At 32.5% G+C, this 22,101-nt stretch overlaps 1 protein-coding gene across 9 annotated transcripts in view; it reads left to right on the forward strand.

Annotated features, from left to right (window-relative positions):
- Nucleotides 1-22,101, forward strand: part of sick (sickie) — a 254,751-nt gene that overhangs the window by 167,074 nt on the left and 65,576 nt on the right. For all 9 annotated transcript variants that reach the window (XM_085192441.1, XM_085192442.1, XM_085192444.1 and 6 more), the window contains one exon: nt 18,184-18,267. In XM_085192441.1, coding sequence (XP_085048567.1) covers nt 18,184-18,267 — 84 coding nt within the window. The remainder of the gene's footprint in view (nt 1-18,183; nt 18,268-22,101) is intronic.

Consider the following 22,101-nt stretch of genomic DNA (forward strand, 5'->3'; position numbering starts at 1 on the left):
TTTATCACAATTAAATTAGCGGTTTGGCCCTGATTGTGTAAAAGACAGACAGACAGACAGAGTTACTTTCGAATTTATAATATAGGTATGGATAGGAAAGTTTCGTCGTATTAAATTTTTTTTACTGCAAAATATTTTAATCTTTCTAATATTTGGACATTTAACCTTGTTATTCATTTTTAAATTGTTAATTTTGATATTCTTGTTTATTTAATAATAAAGATTGTAAAACTTATAATAAAGACATAAAATGGAAGGTGTTTCGTCAAAGATATTTCAATTGTTTTCCTACTATAGATTTAATTGTTTACTGTTAATTAGTCGTGTAGCCCGCATACAGCAGGGTAGGCAGAGCGAACCTAGTGTTAAGACACTCCGTTCCCCAGTTTACGCCGAATTCTGGAGGCATTACGTTATGAGTGACAGAACTCAACGTCGCGCCTTGCACGAGCTAGTATAATTATTTAATATGTCACCAGGAAGTGCTTTGAATAACCATAATAAAATAAGGTCGATAATAATTCCATATGTAATAGTAAAACAATCGACATATAGAAATGCTCCGCTGAACAGAAATATAAGATTCGTATGTACATATACTATATATTTATATATTTATGTGTACACATACTTATCATAAACAATGGGGTCTTCACGTCCTAAAGGCTATTGTATCATTCCGACTTAGATTTCAATGACCAGTAATTTTTTTCCATTATTTTTTTAATGACACCAATCGTGGCGTAGGGGCACTGTAAACGTGACAGGTGTTGGATTCGATTCCCACTCGCGTAAATGAAATATTTATTATTTTTATTTTTTCACTCTAAAATTGCAATCTACCTACCTAGCTAACATAATTATTTTTTTATAAATATGTTGAATTTTAATAATTAAAATAAATTGTCAAAGTTCCCCCATATCTTAAACTTCACCAAATGATATCAAACGCTCGTGTCAATCTGTTATCAATGAATTCCATAACAAACTCGTAATACTCGAAAACCCGTTTCCAACTTGCGTCACCAACGGTCTACGTTGACCTTGAAAGGATACTTAATTTTACTACAAACGACCAAAATTTATGTCTTCCACTTTATATTCTTTGTAAATAGTATTCCGCATACTTAAATATGCAGATGGCATTTGGTCAAAATTTATATTCCGCTCGACACATGTTAACGTGCAAAAACACATAAAATTGGTGACATTAAATAATTCATACAATTGCTTTTATAAATATCTGTACTTATTCTAAAATATACCTATAATATTATGAGAAACCAACGAGAGGTTTTCCAAATAAGCTCAAATTAGCAGCACGCAGGTTCCGAGAACATCCTCACACGGCCCTTCCAACTGGTTTGGAAGTAAACAGATGATGTAGGTATCCTTAAGTAGTTTATCCATTATCCTGAGCATAGTGAAGTACGGAAGGAAGCTCTACAAGCGACCACGTGGTATCTAGGCGGGAAGTGCCAAGTAGTTCATCCACTTATATAAGATAAGCTGGTATCAGAGTCAGGTTACAGTAAGCATAATTAGAATTTTGCTTGTGAACTGTAGTAGGTAGGTGGTCTTAACTGAATCGGCTTAAAATTGTAGATAATGGTATGACGCGTGACGTGTGTCCGTCCGTTAACGTTTACAGCAATCTTAGAGGTATTTTATCATTTTGATATGTGATAACGTTCTATTGTTTTAATACTTACCTCGAAAATATGCGTTTTTTATTATCTTAGTTAGAAAAAAAGTTAATATTTTGTTTAAAGGGTTGAGAAAAAAAAAAATTTTTAGAAAACATGTAAAAATTTTGAAGAAGCGGTATTTCAACCAGCTCCTCTTGGAAACCGTCCAAACGCTCTGACCAACTAAGCCATAGGTTCTCATCGGGCTACATCGATAGGTGTTCACGAGGATGTCAGTAAATTAGAATTAGTATTTGATTTGGCATTCTGCATATACGTTCCAGTAGATTATTGGCTTGTGATTAGCATGACAATGGGGAATGGATGTCAGAGGTTACAGCGATGCCCTTAAAACCCAATGCCTCGTACATGAGATATTAGGCTCACAAGCCAAGCAGACAATGCCCCTACCCTACAGTATTAGTTTTATGAGCGATGTCTAGATTATTCGTTCATTCTTATGTCCCATTATTGATATAATAGATTGTTCGTTCGTTTGATTGTATCGATTCTTGTTATTGTTTACAGGAAAATTAACAATATTAACATATGTTTTAAATATTTTAAAATTTCAATAGTTATTTATAAATATGTTTTGTATGCTAGGAAGGCTCTAGTCAATTCAGTGATGCTTAAAAATTATTTGTGGGAGTTTAGGTATGGAATGTTAATTTTTATAAGATAATTTAGGCTCATAACAAACCAATACCGATAAAATTAAATATTTATTCAAATAAACATAAAACAAAAATATTAAATGCTTTCTTCAATATAAAAAAAATGTAATTTTAATCGGGACATTTTCTAAATAAATTTAAATGCCAAATGATGATAAAACCTTGAAAATTATTTTTTTATTGTTTTATTAAGCTAACTTACTTACTTGACCGCGTTTTTAAAATTTAAAATTTAAACATATGACGCTGTTCTCGTATCGAATGTCTAACCGTGCTCGCCGCATCGGCCATGTGCTCAACAGATGCGCTCCTTGAAACTACTAAATTGTTCCACTTTAGTTCCTCTATATGTTCCATCCATCCAGTCGTTCAACCTTTTAATTATTTTCAGACGAGTACTTTATTTATATAATGTTAATTAACTTTCATTTTTAATTTTGTAAATTAAATTTTATCCTAATATTAATTATCATTAGCACCAACCTTCTTTCACAATATATCCATACCAGAGCGAGAAAATAAAAATATTAATACTCATTTGCTCGAATGGGAACCGAACCCACAATCCGTTGCGCTTAAAGTCACTCTCTTATGCTTCTGCACTACGACTGGCCTCGCCAGCGTTCTTATTAATTTCTTCAAGTTTTTTCTTCATTACATACATATAATATGTACCAATAATTTATTTATTTTCCTCATAGCCAAAGGTCGTTTATAGTGTCTGATTAGATCATCATCACCCTTTTTGCGCATCACTCGTTTATTGTGATGCTCTGTCGCAACTTCAATGGAATATTTCCTCGCCACTATATAAATATTTAAATAAGTGATTCCTTTCGAATATATAAGTAATATAAGCCGCACCTATTTTATTTTAAATTATTTAAACAAAGTAATTTGAAATCGTACTACGTAACTCTAGTAAATTATTAGATTTGGTATGGCTGTATGTTTCGTACCTTCGGAACCTGTTCTTATACTTTCTATCGGAAGATATAAAATATGTATACTTGAACGATGACGCTGCCAATTTTGCTAATACAACTAAAACCCTTATATAATATTCTTATTCTTTTCTTATTAATAAGGTTTATAGTACTATATTTTTTTTTATTTTTATTACTTTTTTACATGTTCAATTAATAAGTGTATAAAATCAAAAACAAGTATTTTTTCAGTTCGTCACAATCTGTTATCATTATTTAAATAACATTTATCAAAGGTTAAAGATTTTTGTGTTAAAATTGATAATAATTAATTGATTAATTTTCTGTTGATATGGTTAATGTTATAATATTTTCATTTCTATTGCTAATAATAAGTACGATTTCTTACTTATTTCTTCACTGTGAATTAAGATTCTATCAAAGTAAGAAAAAACAGTTTCACGCTTTATCCCGCACATATAATGATAGTCAGAGGGAATCTAGTGTTAAGACATTCCGTTCCCGATTTCCCGCTGAATTCTGGTGACATTACGTGTTGAATGGCGGAACTTAACGCCCCGTTTCGCGTGGACACTAGAAGCGAAGAAATATAAATTTAAATAAATATTTCATTTCCTAGAGTGGGGTTCGAACCCACAATTGGAATGGGCACAAGTTTAAAGTCACACACTTGTGCCCTTATATATAAATAAATATTGTTTGATTTTAAAATAACTAAGCTTTCAAGCCAATTTAAATAATTTATTTATACCAATAAACAAAATTTCCAGACATATACCTTTCAAATGAATGAAATGAATCATTCTTTTTACCTTTTGTATTTGTTTTACACATACAAAAGACGTTAATAGTTCACTTATTTCTATTCTTAACCGATCCCTATATGAAAGTTGAGTATGAATAAAAACCTTTATGTATGCGTATATGGTCGTCTTTAAAGCGCTCTTTAAAAGGCTATTTAAAAAAATGCTGAAGTGAAATTACTTTTTTGTGTGGAACCTACTTAAATAGCATATAAAATATTATTATAGTAATTTAAAAAAATATTATACTACTATATGTAAAATATAAAATATATTATATCTATAAAATATATTTTAAAGTAAAAAAATTAAAAAAATTAACTTCTGGTAAAAACAAAAACTTTTAGAAGATCTTAAAGTCACTAATAGCAGATAGAAATGAACTGATTAATAATTTTATGTCACCCAATGCCTCCAGAATTTCGTGGAAAGGTTCCCAGGTTCCCTCTGCCTACCCTGCTACATGCGGGATACACAGTGAGGCAAACATATAAATTATTTCCAAATTATCATTATAAAGATAAATCCTATAAATCGTACATTATCAACTGCACTCAGCATAATGTTACTTTAAATTAGACCATAGTCCATTATCAGTTCTTGTTATTATTTATTTACTGAGAAGGCTATTAGGAAACATTACGAAATATCTGTGAAATGAAAATATTAAACTCACTTGTACTCTACATCCCGTACTACGATAAAACCAAGCTTCGAAACGTCTTCTTATATTGTTTTAGACCTTATTTTCTGCCCCCGAGGACCATTTTGAAGGTATCTCTTATTATGTCCATAGAACAGGTCGTTGCTCGGGAGCAAAAAGTCGTACTCTACTATTAGGTGGAGCGAGATGGATACATAAACATTTTTCTTTCTCTTCTTCTCTAAACCCTACCTATATGTAACCTATTGAAAATATTTTTAATTTATTTTCCTATATCTCTTAGTAAAACGATTTCGATATAATTATTGATTTTAAATCTATACATGTTTTTGCTCCCCCACAAAAAGGGAAACATATTGGACCCCGCATAATTTATTAGTCAACCCGTATTATACTATAACCACTATATAAAGGATTGAATATCATATTTATAAAATAGGATCAAATTTTTATGAAAAGAATATGAAACATAATAGATTTTCAATTGTCAACCCAATTTAGATAAATTAAATTTTAGTTGTAATAGTTAAAGCTTTAAATATATTATGTCAATAAATTAGCCTCACGCTATATCCCGCACTCAGTGGAGTAGGCAGAGAGAAACTAGTGTCAAGACACTCGATTCTCCATTTTCCGCCGAATTCTGGAGGCATTGCGCGTTGAGTAGCGGAATTCAACACCGCGATTTGCCTATAAAATATAAATTTTAATTAAATATGTCATTTCCTCAAGTGGGGATCGAACCCACAATTATTTAAATAGGAAACCTCTAAATTAACTATTAATTGGCGTCCAAAAGGGACAAGCCGAGTAAAATTAGTTTCAATTACTGAGCCTAACTTAGGCATAGTGCACTCAGAGTATAATTGTTTGTTACTTAAAATAGTATTTCTAAACATATACATAAGTTATGTATAGACTTACTCTGTGTGCATACCGAATCGACTATTGTTGTTTCTCTTACAAATGAATAATTCAAAACTCATAATTCTCAAGCTTAAAGCTTATTTATCACCGATGAATCACATTTCTATTGAAAAATATTTAAAGAGTAACGCACCGACCACTCTCTTTTTATAATTATCTAATTTTAAAACGTTGGCTTTGTTAAAGAAGTCAAATAACTTGAAAAATATTATTTTTAAAATCTTGAACTAAATTCGTCCAAAAGTAATTATTTCTTTATTATTTTTATAATATTTATACTTCTATATAAGTTTTATTAACTAAGAATAATAAAAATATGGTTAGGTTTTATTTGGAAACACAAAAAAATGATAATTCAAAAGCATTTTAATGTTATTTAATACTATGAAAAATTATATCGTAGTAACACAAGAAGTAAAAATTCGACTCGCTCGCCGCTTGAATACAAAAAAAACTTCATTGCGGTTATGAAGGTTGTTTTAGGGTAGAGTTATTGTTCCGTGTAAACAAAAATAAATGTCCCTTTTATGGTATCATAAATTTTAGTTCATTAGTCGTGGTACAAAATAGCTGTTGGTATTTACCCTGGTTTAAGATTTTTCATTTACAAGAATGTTCTTTAGTTTTTTTTTTGTTTTAGTAATAAATGCATAGTTATATCTTAAAGTAGTAAGTAAATCGAAGATAATTTTTTACTACAAATTGTTCAATTGCTTCAGATTTCTAAAAATTCTTTCTGTATGGCTAAAAGGAACTCTTGGAATCTTTGAAATTGATAATTTTTCACAGCAAAAGCTAAGAATTCCATAGTCTATCGTTTAAGAAACGCCTTCGCAGGGTACAACTGAGGTAAAACTATCAAAATTGTATCTAATAGTCAATATTTCTCGACGTAATATAGAAAGTGAATACGAATATATGTTCATATCTGATATAGTTATCAACATGAGTTAATTTAAGAATAATTACAAACATTTTGCACCATCACTCCCAAATACATATATACATATTTGATATATGAGTTTAGAAAGCTGACGTCGTACTCTAACTAGATAATAATACTATTCACATAGTCAATACAATAGTCTACTCTAGTGGCTAACCGACCAAATTAAATTATGCAGAATGAGTTCTAGGGGCTATACAATAGTTAAATTTACAAATTTATTTCTAAAAACGTATATAAATAGTAGGTACTGTAGTGTATTCACGGAATACCATCAGAATACCATCACGAAATAGATGAATCTATAATTTTTGTCGTCATTAAAATTTGATTAAATGTTTATAACAATTCATATTTTATTAAAATGTGAGTAATGTTATTTTTACCAGTAATTTAAATGAGCATTAATATTTTAGAATACGGCATTCAAGAAATAAAAAAATTATAGATCACGCGGGCGAAGCCTCTAGTGGGTCGCTAGTACTTAATATATTTAAAATAACATATTACAATAATTTATGGATTTATAGTATTTTTTTAATTTCATGTTATTTACAAAATGATCTTGAAAACATATGCCTTAACAGCTTTACTGCTTAGTGTCTATAAATAATAATTTTATTATTAGTCTATTTTAGTTGTTTCTACAAGTGCTTTTAATGAATCCGTTGCATTCATTGATCTTTTGATGATGTAACTAAAAATAATATATAGGGTTGTTTCGGTAGCAGAATTACAATCTATATTGATTAAGATTTATTATATCTTTCGTATGATAAGCCATGAATCCTAATTAAAGAACCCCTTATTTTTTTAAACTTATAAGTACCAAATATATGTTATAATATTTATTTATAAATATAGAATAAATGGCGAAATATCACAAGAAGCTACAAAAATGGTATTACAAATTCAGTGAGTGATTATAAAAAAATAGTGATAATGTTTGTTTAAAAAGTGTATTTAATATGGCGGTAACAACATCGCAAACAACTTACTACGGATCCCCGATCCACGATGGATTCGCAACTATCCGTGCCCCGAGAAGTCGAATAAAGATAAGGAATCTAGTTGAACCAAATAGTGTTTCTAATCTACCTCAAAGGCATTCGGAATATTTTACATTAAATAGAACAAGCAAGAATAATTTCCTAGAGAGCAGTTGTGGTGTGCAATATGCAACTGGCGAATCACAAAGTATATACGTAAATAGACCATCAAGAATTAGCTTTACTGAACCCATTTATGCCAAAGTAACTCCACCGCACTCTAAGAGCAACTCTCCAGTAAAATCTATTAATGGTCGACATGAAAGTCATTACGATTCAATAGACACAAAACCTCGCAGACGCTTAAAAAGCTTGGAACTGCCGAGAGAAACGGAATCAAATGAGAAAATGATTGTACCAACTTTAAGCAATGGAGGTCATTCTCATGAAACGTATGCAGTGAAGCAGGATGCAGCAGAGCTACACTCCATACGTACTACGGGTTCTTCCGTCGACTATCGAAAGAGAAGTAGCGATCGGGATAACTGTTCTGAATCTTCCTCATACCTTACTGACAATGATCGACCTATTTCCAGTTACAGCGACAACTCGACGATACCGTCAACTGACACAGAGGACGTTTTGAAAGAATTGCCAAATAAATCGAGATTTCATAAATCTCCTCAAAAATTCGCTACACTTAATATGAGAAGACCCAAATTTATCGATATTAAGCCACCAATTATTTCGGAAAATCCATTCTACGGGAGTCTGCATAGGAATAAAATTGGATATCATTCTGAACCAAATACTCCTATGAATGGCGACAACTATGATTTGAATAATACAAATAGTATTTCGAGCGACGTGCAACAGATACCTCGAATGCCATTGCAAAATAATCGAAATGGTTTTAAGAGATCAATAAGCGAAACGAACGGTTTCACAAAACGACTTAGTTACAGACATTCTTTTAGCGTAGACTACAAGCCACAACCGTTCACCAAGAAACCACATAAATGTTGCGAGTGTGTAACTGGAATACCAGCTGAAGAGGAACGAGATCCTTCACCTTCATCGAGAACATTGGGAACGCTGTACGAATCTCAAGATCCTAAAGTTGGATGTCAAACGATTCTTCGGCCCAAACCTCCTGTGCCTTGGTGGGAACTTGCCATCAAAAAGTCACGATACAAAAGTTGTCCTATACTAGAAGAGGTATGTACGAATTTTATTTGTATAAATTTATATCTAAACATGTTTATTTAATTTCGCAAAGGCATTGCGCGTAGTTGAGTTCCGCGCAATACCTTCAGAATTTGGCGGAGAATGGGGAATGGGGGTTTCTTAGCTCTAGTTTCCCTCTGTCTACCCTGCTATGGGATACAGCGTGAAGGAAAAAAAACATATTTTTTTTATAAATTATCATTATAATAATTACATTATATAGTTATAAAATTACGGCCTTTAGCTCTACCGTAAGAATACAATATATATTAAACACGAGTAATAAGCGAGTAATTGATTTCCGCTTGTAAAAAATGTAATTGATTCAGCTGTCGTAATCACTTAGTAGCTTATATTTATTGTATCTATATGTAATACTAGCGGCCCGCCCGCGGCTTCGTCTGCGTGAACTACGTTGTTATTAATTTCGGTCTCCATGAGTACCTACGTCCTATAAGTGACGTCCATGCAAAATTTGAGACTCCTAGCATTTGTAGTAACGAAGTTTCATACAAACTTTCAACCCCAAAAACAACCCCTTAGAAGTCGAATATTGCAAATTCCCGTCTGGGAAAAAAATTTGGGATTCCTAGCACATGTAGTTTCTGAGATTTCGTGATGAGTGAGTGACCTTTCGATTTTATATTTTCGATTTTACTCGTATGTTCACAGCTAATAAATAACTTAGGACGTTGATAATACTAATGGCGGTGTTCTAGTTCACAAACATTTTAATTTTTAATTCTTGTTAATTATTTATAGTAATAGGTTTTTTTTAGAATATTACGCTACATTACGTCAATTAAATGGAAATTCCCACTCGAGGCAATGTTATGTTTAATATTATTTAATTGAGCGAAAAGTGATAAGCGGAGTGTGTTAACACTAAACTCTCTGCCTACAGTGTTACATACGGGATCCAGCGTGCAGCTGCAAAAAAAATCTTAATATATGAAATTTGATTATATCAATTTACATGAAGATTTAGAAGATCTTATTTGAAAACGTTCTTTAGGATAGTTCCTACTTCTTCTTCCCCCTGGCATTAATCACGGCTATTGCCAGGGTCTGCCTTCCTATTCAACCTACTCCAGTTTGCACGGTCTTTTGCGTCCTCGGTGGTTAGACCAAATATTAGTACAGGTGAAATCATATCCGAGTGACATAATTTTCGCCTACTTTAAAACTTAATTGATTTTTAATCACCTCAATTAGTTTGCATGTTAACAGTTCATATTTTTTGTTTAGGAATGTGTGTAATTATAACGCGATAATATATTGGTTATTTTTCCACAAGCCATTATTCAAAAGCTTCCGGGCGTTCAACTCATTTGTTTTCTATTTGATTGTACTAGTAAAAAAATTATAATAGATAGGTACATGAAAATAATAGTAGCTTCAAAAATAATTAATGATAGGAAGTTTATAACAACCTAATATTTAGGCTATATTTTAAAAGTTTTTACAAAAATTTAAAGTTGAAAGAACTAAATTATCATCCTTCACGCGCGAATACAGCTATTTTAAAACAAAATGTATTTTACATAAATGTTTAAAAGTATTACATACTAGCGGCCCGCCCGCGGCTTCGCCTGCGTAAACTACTTTATTATTAATTTTTGTCTCCATGAGGAGTACCTATGTCCCATAAGTGACGTTTATGCAAAATTTGAGACTCCTAGCATTTGTAGTAACGAAGTTTCATACAAACTTCCAACTCCAAAAACAACCCCTTAGAAGTCGAATATTGCAAATTCCCATCTTAGCGAGCACCTACGTGCTATAAGTAACTCCTATGCAAAATTTCAGATTCCTAGCATTTGTAGTTTCTGAGATTTCGTGATGAGTGAGTGACCTTTCGAATTTATATATATAGATTAACTACATTTAGTGTGGAATATTAATTATTTAATAATTTATTAAAACTGTATCCGAACTTCAAATCACTTCCAATTTCGTTACAAAGTTGTTCTCGAAAACTTAATTCTAAACGACAGGTGCATTATTAACTGCTGGACTGAGATTTAACCGGAGCGCTCATATATAAAAACCCTTATAAGTTAGTAACAAAAAAAACAGCTACCTGGCCAGCTACCAAAGTAGTTCGCATCAGGTGATTTTAATCTTGATTCAGAAATATATTTTATACAATAAAATATTCTTTCCCACGGTAACAAAACTAATACAGAATAGTGTTGACAGAAATATTAAAAGCTATAAATAATGTGAAATAATAATTGATTGCTACATAATTTTTATTTATTAATAGTTTATTAAATTAAAAAAATAATTAAAACATTTTCACGCTCTGTATCTCGTACACAGCACAGTAGGCAAAGGGAAACTAGTTTGAAGTTACTCTGTTCCCCACTTTCCGCTGGATTCTGGAAGCATTGCTTGTCGTGTGACGGAACTTAACCCCGCGCTTTTGTCTTGATGACAGAGCGAAGAAATGGAAATATAAATATTTAATTTTCTGGAGTGGGGTTCGACCCAAAGCCAGTCACTTTGTGCCCCCTGCGTTAGGACAGCTCTCTTATTAATAATTAATTCTATTAATCCTATCCTATATCTTATAAAACAAAGTCGCTTTTCGTGTCTGTCTGAACTTTCTAACTCTTCTTCTTCTAAACCACCCAACGGATTTTTATGCGGTTTTCACCATTAGGTCGTGTATTTCTCAGGGAAGGTTTATATATAGTTTATTATTTGTACATTCTTATGTAAATTAACATAAATACGATAAATGTGTATAAAGTCCTACCCGTTGAGACACTTTCGCGCATGCGCTGCTTTAATGGTAAGTACTACATGAAAATAATGTACTGGACTATTATTCCTCTTAAAAAGATCTACAAAAAAGTCCGCGAGAGCATATTTTTATATTTTAAGGATAACGTGTAGTGATCATATTTCTGTCTAAAAATAGTAATTTCAATATATTTTTTATTGTGAGGGATATTTTTCCATAATGGTATTAATCCTTATCCTTTAAAATACTTTATTAATTTTCTACGTTAAACGAAGATAAAATTTGCTTTTTACACTATTTCGAAATTGCGAATAGTTTTAGAGAAAAACGCATTTAATTGTTGACACATCAGCTGTATGTTACTCAAGTTTCACTTATCCCTTACTCTCAGCATATAAATAAGTATATTAGTTACGTTGGCCATTTAATGTAGATCAAAACTGTCTTTTACTGTTTTTTCATTTTAATAAGTACTTTAGAAGTTGTTACAATATCAAAACATCCTTGCTGCGAAACGCGCCCCGCGACGTTTTGCTTATACAAGCGCGTCATGAGCAGTCATCGGTGGTTCCGTGGTAGAATGCTCGCCTGCCACGCGGGCGGCCCGGGTTCGATTCCCGGCCAATGCATTCTATTTAATTTTCCTCACAGGCAGCCCCGTAGTGCTTGCTTTTCATCAGGGACAGAATACCCTCTTCAGCATTAACCACAAGCTCGAAAAAAAAAACCCGCCCGCTATAGAGGCATAGCAACGAAGATTTAGATGCGTTTACACGTATTGGATAATTAGAGTTGTATGTATTATTTCAGCGCGATATATTTGGTTTCATATTTTTTGTAGTAGTTATTAGTAGGTAGGCTTTTGTTTTTAATTTCTTCCGTTTAAAAATAGTCATTTAACTATCTAAAAATAGTCATTTAAATATATTTTAATAAGTACTTGAAAAGATTAGTAGCAAAGATTTAAAATTACGGTACCTACTAAAAAAACTTTGCTGTGTAAAACAATTGGAAAATGCTTATTGAAACTACGAAAATGCGGGTTGCATTAGGGTTTAATTAATTTTCACATTATCTTAAGTGCTTTGCAAACATACATTATATGAATAATCCAGTAGTAAAAGCGGGCGAAGCCGCAAGGGGGTCGCTAGTAATATAATAAATAAATAAAAACATCATCTCCTAATATAAAATATAAAATATTTACTAAAAATATAAGTCCAAACGTGAGATAACTACCAGCCTCGCAAGTTCTGTAACATTGTCCAGCCCCGCTATAACAACGACACACTTTCCTAACATAGCTGCATCCGCCTATAGGTACCTCTTATATTTGTCTTCGGTTAAGGTCCTGCTACAGTTAGGGCTCCATCTGTGAATGCTATGATTGCTGTGGAGATGTAACTTGGAGATAGCTTCCATTTTTGTTATAAGATTATGAGATGAACTGCCTTTTAATATTGTATTTTCGTATTATATTATTGGGGCCGTGGTGCGACAGGTTGTGAGTTCCCACTCGAGGAAATGAAATATTTAATATTTGGTGGTTTCGCTCTGGTGTCAAGGTAAAGCGCGGCGTTAAGTTCTGTCACTCAACACGTAATGCCTTCAGAATTTGACGGAAAATGGGGGAAGGAGTGTCCCTGATACAGCTTGACGCTGAAAAAAAATTGTTTGGACATTTTTTATATATTAAAATGAATGATTGGGTAGATAAGTAATCTTTATTAAGGAATTAGGGCATCCATAATTTAATAACAATTTGAACCTCATATTCAATTTTATTTATATACAAATACATTCGAATTTAATAAGCAAATGCCAGCCACAATTAATCGTATAAAAAGCCAAATACTGTAGTAGTATTTTTAATTGAATTTTTATATTATTTCTAAACTAAAAAATACAAAATTTAGCTCGAACCTTGTTATATTAACGTTAGACAACATATTAATATATGAATATTTATGTCAACGAGTGCTCGAAACAATGCAACCAAAGAGGAAGAGGGCAGTTGAACAAATATTTCTTGTTAAGAATATAACAGCTACTCTCGGAGCACAATCGCTTAGTGGGTTCCATATCTACATTTTATTGTGAGAAAACGTATAAGTTTGATACAAAATTTCACTGTGTAAAGGAACAGAAGTTTTAAATGGTGCCAAACAGTTGTTTAAACAATAAAAAAATGTTTTTTTTTAAGCTTCATTCTATATGACGCAGAGAGAGCCTAGTGTAAAGACATTCTTTTCCCTTTCCATCGAATTCTGAAGGCATTGCTGTCTTTGCCTCGATGAAAATATTAAATATTTTATTTCCTCGAGTGGGAATCAAACAATTAGAATGTAACTATTATATTATAATAGGCAAAAATAAAAAAAACTGTGGTGACATTTTTTCACGGAAATTCTATTTTACGTTAAATTTTAACTACGGTTAACGCACTGTAACAACAGCTTTATATTGAACCAGGATACTATACTTTCTTTATTATTACTAGCTATTGTAACGGATCTACCTGCATGACTTGTACTAAAAGTAAATAGCTTTATTTGTTATAATACATGCATTGTTTAAGCGATGATTTGTATGAAGGAGGATTAGGTTCCTAGGTTCCCTCTGCGTACCCTGCGTGTGTGCTAAATATGAGAATTTCGTATTTAATAATAAGTTTTGCTAAGAACTTTAAAAGATTATTTTAAGTAACGTCAAAGAAAATCGTAATAGAATAAACATTTTCATAGACCATTTAGTGTACGACTAAAACCAAACAAATTAAAAAAATACATATACCTCTAGTGGGAATCGAACCAACAACCTAACACGTTAATTATTATTATTAAAATGAAATAATGGAAGTTAAATATAGTTAAAATTTCTACGTAATCTAACTATGGACACGTGTTGCGTGATGTCCATAGAGGTGGCCGTTAGGGCCCATTGTACTTTGTTTTAATGTATTAGTTAATTGTTTCGCCTTTTTGTTGTTTTCCTTTATTTTAGCGCATATTGCGTTAGTTCCTGAGTAATTATGTAATTTTGATTATGGTATATAATAACTTTATTTAATATTGGTAATATTACTTAAGATATATATAAAGAAAATATGTGGAATTATTTTTATTTTAGCTTAGTTTTTACAATTTTTTAAATTTTTGTATTTGTTCTAGGGATATGGTTGGTTTGTTTATTTTAAAATTTTTGTTCCAATTCCAAGCACATAATAGTCTTTCAAAGTAGTGTTTAGTCTTTTCTAGGTTAGACGTACAGCTGTGGAATCTATTACATAAAATTATACACATTCATTTTGCTTACAATACACCTGCTCTTATTTCGTTTTGAAAGCCAACACAAGTAAAATATTTTTTTAAAATACATATTATATTTAAAGCCAATAGTGGCGCAGGGGCCCTCGTGTGTCACTGTAAACGCGACAGATTGTAGGTTTGATTCCCATTCGAGGAAAAAAATATTTAATTTCAAAGGAAATTTTTCATTAATAACTCTACTATCGAGACAAAGGGCGCCGCAATGCCGTCTGAATTCAGCGGAAAGTGAGAGAGGATTGTCTTAACATTGGGTTCCCTGAAAAAAAAATATAATACATTACATATGTAATAAACAAAATATTTTTCTACGGAAAACATATTTGATATTTTGAATTAAACTAATCAAACCAGTCGTTTTTGATGTGCGGGTGGCACAGGTGCTGATGGTGAAGGTAATTATCCTACACCTGCTTCGCAACCTGTGCGGTTATTGTCACCCTACATAGCTATGTTTAATAGGGAACCTAAGTGGACCTGTACAGGCGAATAATCATATTTCCATATTCTTGAAGAGGCCAGTCGTGGCTCAGGGGCAAAACGCGACTGTTTGTGGGTTCGATCCCCAATCGAGGATATGGAATATTTATTTTAATTTATGTTTCCATTTCTCTGCTCTGGTGTCTGGGCAAGTTGCATTCCCCACTCCACGCGCAATGCGTCCAAAATTCGGCGAAAAGCGGGGAATCGTCGTCTCTTAACACTTTGCCTACCCTGCTTTGTGCGGGATAGAGCGTGAAGCTGATTTAATTATTTTTTCAAATTCTTAAATATCGATTACGGTAACAGGCAGATGGTAGAACAAACAAGTCTTGGTTAGGACTCTTAGACAACTTGCTCCATGTATTTATTCGCACAATCTTAGTAAAATTAATTAGGTACTTCATAGCCAACACCTGTAGAATAAAACGGAATATTTCTTTAACCGTATAAACGTATACAGGTGGTCACAGGTTCACTTTTTACTTGGCACGCGCATATGCAAGAGATCTATCAATGGAGTGGACGTTATAATTGGTGAAGAAGCAGGTGGAATACCCTAATAAGAGAATAGTTGTATTTTTAAATTAGTTTCACATTCAGAACGATCATTATGTACAATAAATTTTATTATGTTTATAGTTTTTTTTTCGTATATCTGCAGCCGCTTCTTCGAATGGTTAAGCTGGTAATGCTGGCAATTATAGTTTTTCCTGCTGTTTGTTTTTGTATAACATGAACATATCTTTATTTTAATTTACGACTTACACGCCAATATAAGTATGAAACTATATGAAAATCATATATTTAGTAGTCTATATGTTAGTGAATGTTAATAAAGCTGAAAAAAAAGTTTAATCAATAAAGTTAAGCTGTTTACGAGCCCTCTATCATAAGAAGCATTGACCAGACTCTTTAAGTATACTTAAAGGTATCGATCGATAAAACAAATAGTAAAATTGGTTTTCCCAGTAACGTTTATAACATTAATATGTATTAATTCAGGACCTGGGGAACACTCGCAAGCACGCGCTAACACGATGTTAGGGATTGGGGCCGTTGCCCTTTTTAATTTAGCAGAGTACTCCTGTGACGTAGCAAACAGAGGGTTGCCTGTCCAGCTGCACCCATTTCACTTGGACTTTGTATGACTCATTTGTCTTTTACAGTAAGGTGTAAGCTAATATAATTTAAATATTTACTTTGTTAAGAATTTGTTTAGCGTAATACTGCAATGAACGTGACTATAGACGACGGTTGTGAATTTAAATCTCAGTTTGAGGAATTTCTTCTATTATCTAGTAGTTTTTTTATTAAAATTGTGGCATTGAATGTAAGTTCCAATACGCAATTTCTCTAAATAGGTATGCCTTGCAATATGCAAAGAGAAACTATAGCTGATATAAAGTTAAATGAATAACAAGGTGCTATGGAATTCATTAATAATATCGAAGTGAGTTTTTTAGCTTTACACTGTATCCCTAATGTAGCAGGGTAGGAAGGGAAGTAGAAGGGAGCCTAGTGCTAAGACACTCCGTTCGTCACTTTCAGCCAAATTATGGAGGCATTGCGAGTTGATTGGTGGAACTCAACGCCGCGCGAACAAATGAAAAGTGAGAATCGAACCCACCCGCTTCCTTTAAAATCACAACATTCTCCTCCTCAACAATTTAAGTGCTTTATTTTTAGAAACATAATATTCTTCATGTCTCATATGAGTTCTTTCGGCTCCTCACACATCCTCCCACATGTTTGCTTCTGATATATTAATGAAGATGACAGATTCATAGCTGATGAAGTCATATTTAAAATTGAAATAAGTACTTACGTTACATCATTATTATATCGATGGGAAGCTCATGTTTACGATCTTTTTGACAGGTTATTACGTTTTTATCGCATCTCTATAGAAACCGGTTTCTCATATAGTAGAGGCTATTTAAATAATTATCGGTTCTGGAGTTACCGTTATCCGAAAAAACCTATTTGGATACATTATCTGTTTGTGGTCGGCTCTAATTTCGAAACTAGATTTCTACATATAAACGAGCTTAAAAAGGAAGTAATCTGTGATTGATCGATAAACAAGGCATTCGATTCAAGTTCTCAAAGTTTACGTCAATAAAGCGTAAAACAAAGCTAATGAAGTATATATTTAACGTTGTTAGCTATTACAGCAAATAGAGCACTTTTACTATGTGTAAGTATTAAAATAACTTAGAATGGTAGTCTAAAAGTTCAACTAATATTAACTTAATATCGTTGTAAATATGCTAACAAATCAATCACTCAACAATAATAAAAATATGAATATAATTAGAAGATAAGAAGATCTTTACAATTTCGATAATTAATTTATATTCTCTACTATATGAAATAAAATAAAAGTAAATTTTGTATTACTTACTCTTTTGAATGATATGAAAATCTACAAAACGAAAAAACAAACAGATTTCGCAGATTCACATTAAATAAACGATATGTTAAAGCTTGATGCGTTAGTTAATATTACGTTGAAAATAAAAATGAATACAAAAAATACTTAAGTAACACGTGATATAACGACGGAAACGGTTCATTTTTTGCTGTTGTTCCTGTTTGCGTGTGTTTACAAGTCAATCAAGTTCCTTTAAGAAGTTGTAATGCTATTCTTGAATGAAGATATCCAGACCATACCTATTCTGTATCCAGTATTTGCTTTGGTTATAATAGCAATTTATTTTCTCCATGATTAATAGGTTTTTTCTTTTGTTTCAGGCACATGTGGTCTCAGCCTTCGAGCAGAGCCTGTCAAATATGACGCAGAGATTGCAGCAACTAACTGCTACAGCCGAACGAAAGGTAAACCTCCTTTCCTTTCTTGTTATAATTTCAATGTTATTTTACATACGCTGGCATTGTACTGCTAGGGAAACCTGATTTATAAACAATAGAAATTCCAATTAAAGCACAAGGATCGGTTTCATCTTGAGGCCGTCGAGGTGCAGATGGTGTGGGTTCGATCCCCAGTCGAGGCAATAAATTATTCGTTCTGGCATTAAGCTCGACATTGAGTTCTGCACTCAACAGCCAATAGCTCAAGCTGATTTAAAATGACATCTTGACCTTTCTAATAATGAGATTAATTTATTATGTAAACGACATGTTTTGTATCTACGTCAGTTTAGTATAGAATGGGAGTGTTATCAGTTACAGAAAGTCTCACTAACGAATATTTCACTCCAATAATCACTGACAAGAGAGATATTGTAGAGAAAATCAGTATTAATATGGAACAACTGGTATGGTTGTCCGACTTAATAACTAAATCAAGACTAATTGAAGAATTAAAGCTTCTAGATAAGAGCAACTTGTTCTTGAAGGCAACAACCACGTTTACAATACCGGTACAATACCGGTTGAATGGTTGGATTTGATCACCGAGAATTCAGTTTGTGCGTGACGTATTTGTCATGGATAAAGTTTAACTTTGGTGTACTGAAATGTAAATTGAGCTATTATCTGTTCGTTTTATTGTGAAATATTATTATAATAATATATGATTTAAGTAATTTTCGATGTATGTTGATTTTAATAATTTAAAATTCGTGGTGCGTTCAGGAAGTGCTTAAATTCTGGCAGAATTTGAGCACTTCCCAACTTGCAAATTTTATAAACGAAAAAAAATGGAAATGTGAAATATCTTTTTACTACTTAAAAATAAAGTTTCAAATACGTGTGAATTTAATATGTTATTTAAATATAATTCCAATAATCCACATTGAGTAACTCTCCTAAATGCTTTCCCTATTTAATCTGTACCCAATAATTTATTTTGCTTATAATGACATAGTGGTTAGGAAATTGCATTAAGTTGCGTGAATACAGGTTCAGATCAAAGCTCATTTCACCGAGCACAGCTTTCCTAAACAGCTGTCTGCCTTGCTTGTATTATAGTATAGGGTGTGACAGCGACCGTAGTTGGCTCAGCCAGTAAGATATGAGCTCCTAATTAGCTTTGTTGGGAACTCTCTTATGATTTAATTAACTCTTTAGATATTGTGTAGAAAGTTCATTATTATAATACTATAGATAGTGTTTCCGTCTTCTGACTTTATAAATTGTATAAATATTATATAGAAATTGTTAATTAGTGTATTGAAATATTCAACAGGTGGTGCACTTTGCATTCATTGTATACCCATTTTTAAAGTTTTTTTGACTGAACGAAGAAGTTTAGTTAGTCGAGTTCAATAACTAACAAATTGTCCGAATAAATGTACTCGTATATTAAATACAAGAAAGAATTAAAAGAAAAATGTTGTAAGACAGCGTGAGAAGTCATGATAGAAACAGTTGGTGGAATTTAAAACGTTGCATTAATCATTGTAATTAAGTTTTATGGTAAATGTTTAAACTTTCAAAATGCAAATTACATCCCGGGAATAGAAATGAATGTCCATTATCTTTTTGGGCTTTTTTCTTTAAGTTTTAATTTAGTTCTTTTGCCATTCAAATTGCATGGAAATAGGTTTTGTGATAAATAAACAGAAATTATTAATAGTAACGAGTAATTTTATTTGACGAAAATCAGAAAATATACACATATTGAGTTGAGTAGCGGGACTCAACATTGAGCTTTGCCTTGTTACCAGAGCAACGAAAGGAAAATATTAATAAATTATTATTTTCTATTATTCATTCCCCCAATGGAAATCGAACCCATAAGCTTTACGTTTGCAGTCACACGCTTATGCCCCTGTGGCCTCAAATACATACATATGTATTATATATAAATATTCAACGTATAATATTTAATGCGCTCTCCTAACCTAATTCCAATCAATCACAGACCTTCTCCTCACATTGACTTTTCCTTATTTTATCAGTGAAAACATTGTGAATTTTGTTCGGCCCTCATCTTTCTTGGGTTTGAACGTATATATTTGATGAGTTTTAGAACTTCACACTTAAATTCTAGCTTCTGATCCAAATTGAACTCCCGGACAGCAGGTAATAGAGAATTGAAGAAGGATCTGTCCTCGTCTTCTCCAGAATGATGGAAATCGGGCAAGCTGGTGACTAGGTTTGGGGTATCAACGAATTCGATATTCGCTCTCTTCTCAGTTCTCTGCCTTTTAACACTGACTATAGTAGGTTCGTCGTCACTTTGACACGATAATTCAGTGTTTTTTGTTTTGCCAGTTATTTTGTCTTCGTCCGACGACTCATCGTCGGTCTGTTCGTTCGTCTGTCCCAGGTATCTACTGTTGAGGAATGTTAGGTGTTTCGCGTACATGTACTCTCGTTGGCCCGACTTCCGCTTCAGATTTCTGACGTAGGCGTCCCGGATGTTGCGCCATTTGCTATGCAACTTGCGAACTGAAACAATTATCACACGTTATAAGCATTGTTATAAATAATTCCTTGAAGTCGATTACACATTGCTTATAATGACATAGTGGTTAGGAAATTGCATTAAGTTGCGTGAATACAGGTTCAGATCAAAGCTCATTTCACCGAGCACAGCTTTCCTAAACAGCTGTCTGCCTTGCTTGTATTATAGTATAGGGTGTGACAGCGACCGTAGTTGGCTCAGCCAGTAAGATATGAGCTCCTAATTAGCTTTGTTGGGAACTCTCTTATAATTTAATTAACTCTTTAGATATTGTGTAGAAAGTTCATTATTATAATACAATAGATAGTGTTTCCGTCTTCTGACTTTATAAATTGTATAAATATTATATAGAAATTGTTAATTAGTGTATTGAAATATTCAACAGGTGGTGCACTTTGCATTCATTGTATACCCATTTTTAAAGTTTTTTTGACTGAACGAAGAAGTTTAGTTAGTCGAGTTCAATAACTAACAAATTGTCCGAATAAATGTACTCGTATATTAAATACAAGAAAGAATTAAAAGAAAAATGTTGTAAGACAGCGTGAGAAGTCATGATAGAAACAGTTGGTGGAATTTAAAACGTTGCATTAATCATTGTAATTAAGTTTTATGGTAAATGTTTAAACTTTCAAAATGCAAATTACATCCCGGGAATAGAAATGAATGTCCATTATCTTTTTGGGCTTTTTTCTTTAAGTTTTAATTTAGTTCTCTTTTGCCATTCAAATTGCATGGAAATAGGTTTTGTGATAAATAAACAGAAATTATTAATAGTAACGAGTAATTTTATTTGACGAAAATCAGAAAATATACACATATTGAGTTGAGTAGCGGGACTCAACATTGAGCTTTGCCTTGTTACCAGAGCAACGAAAGGAAAATATTAATAAATTATTATTTTCTATTATTCATTCCCCCAATGGAAATCGAACCCATAAGCTTTACGTTTGCAGTCACACGCTTATGCCCCTGTGGCCTCAAATACATACATATGTATTATATATAAATATTCAACGTATAATATTTAATGCGCTCTCCTAACCTAATTCCAATCAATCACAGACCTTCTCCTCACATTGACTTTTCCTTATTTTATCAGTGAAAACATTGTGAATTTTGTTCGGCCCTCATCTTTCTTGGGTTTGAACGTATATATTTGATGAGTTTTAGAACTTCACACTTAAATTCTAGCTTCTGATCCAAATTGAACTCCCGGACAGCAGGTAATAGAGAATTGAAGAAGGATCTGTCCTCGTCTTCTCCAGAATGATGGAAATCGGGCAAGCTGGTGACTA

Source organism: Heliconius melpomene, chromosome 11 (assembly GCF_056956725.1).
Source record: "Heliconius melpomene rosina isolate 202511_hmr_F chromosome 11, ASM5695672v1, whole genome shotgun sequence".
Lineage (NCBI taxonomy): Eukaryota > Metazoa > Arthropoda > Insecta > Lepidoptera > Nymphalidae > Heliconius > Heliconius melpomene.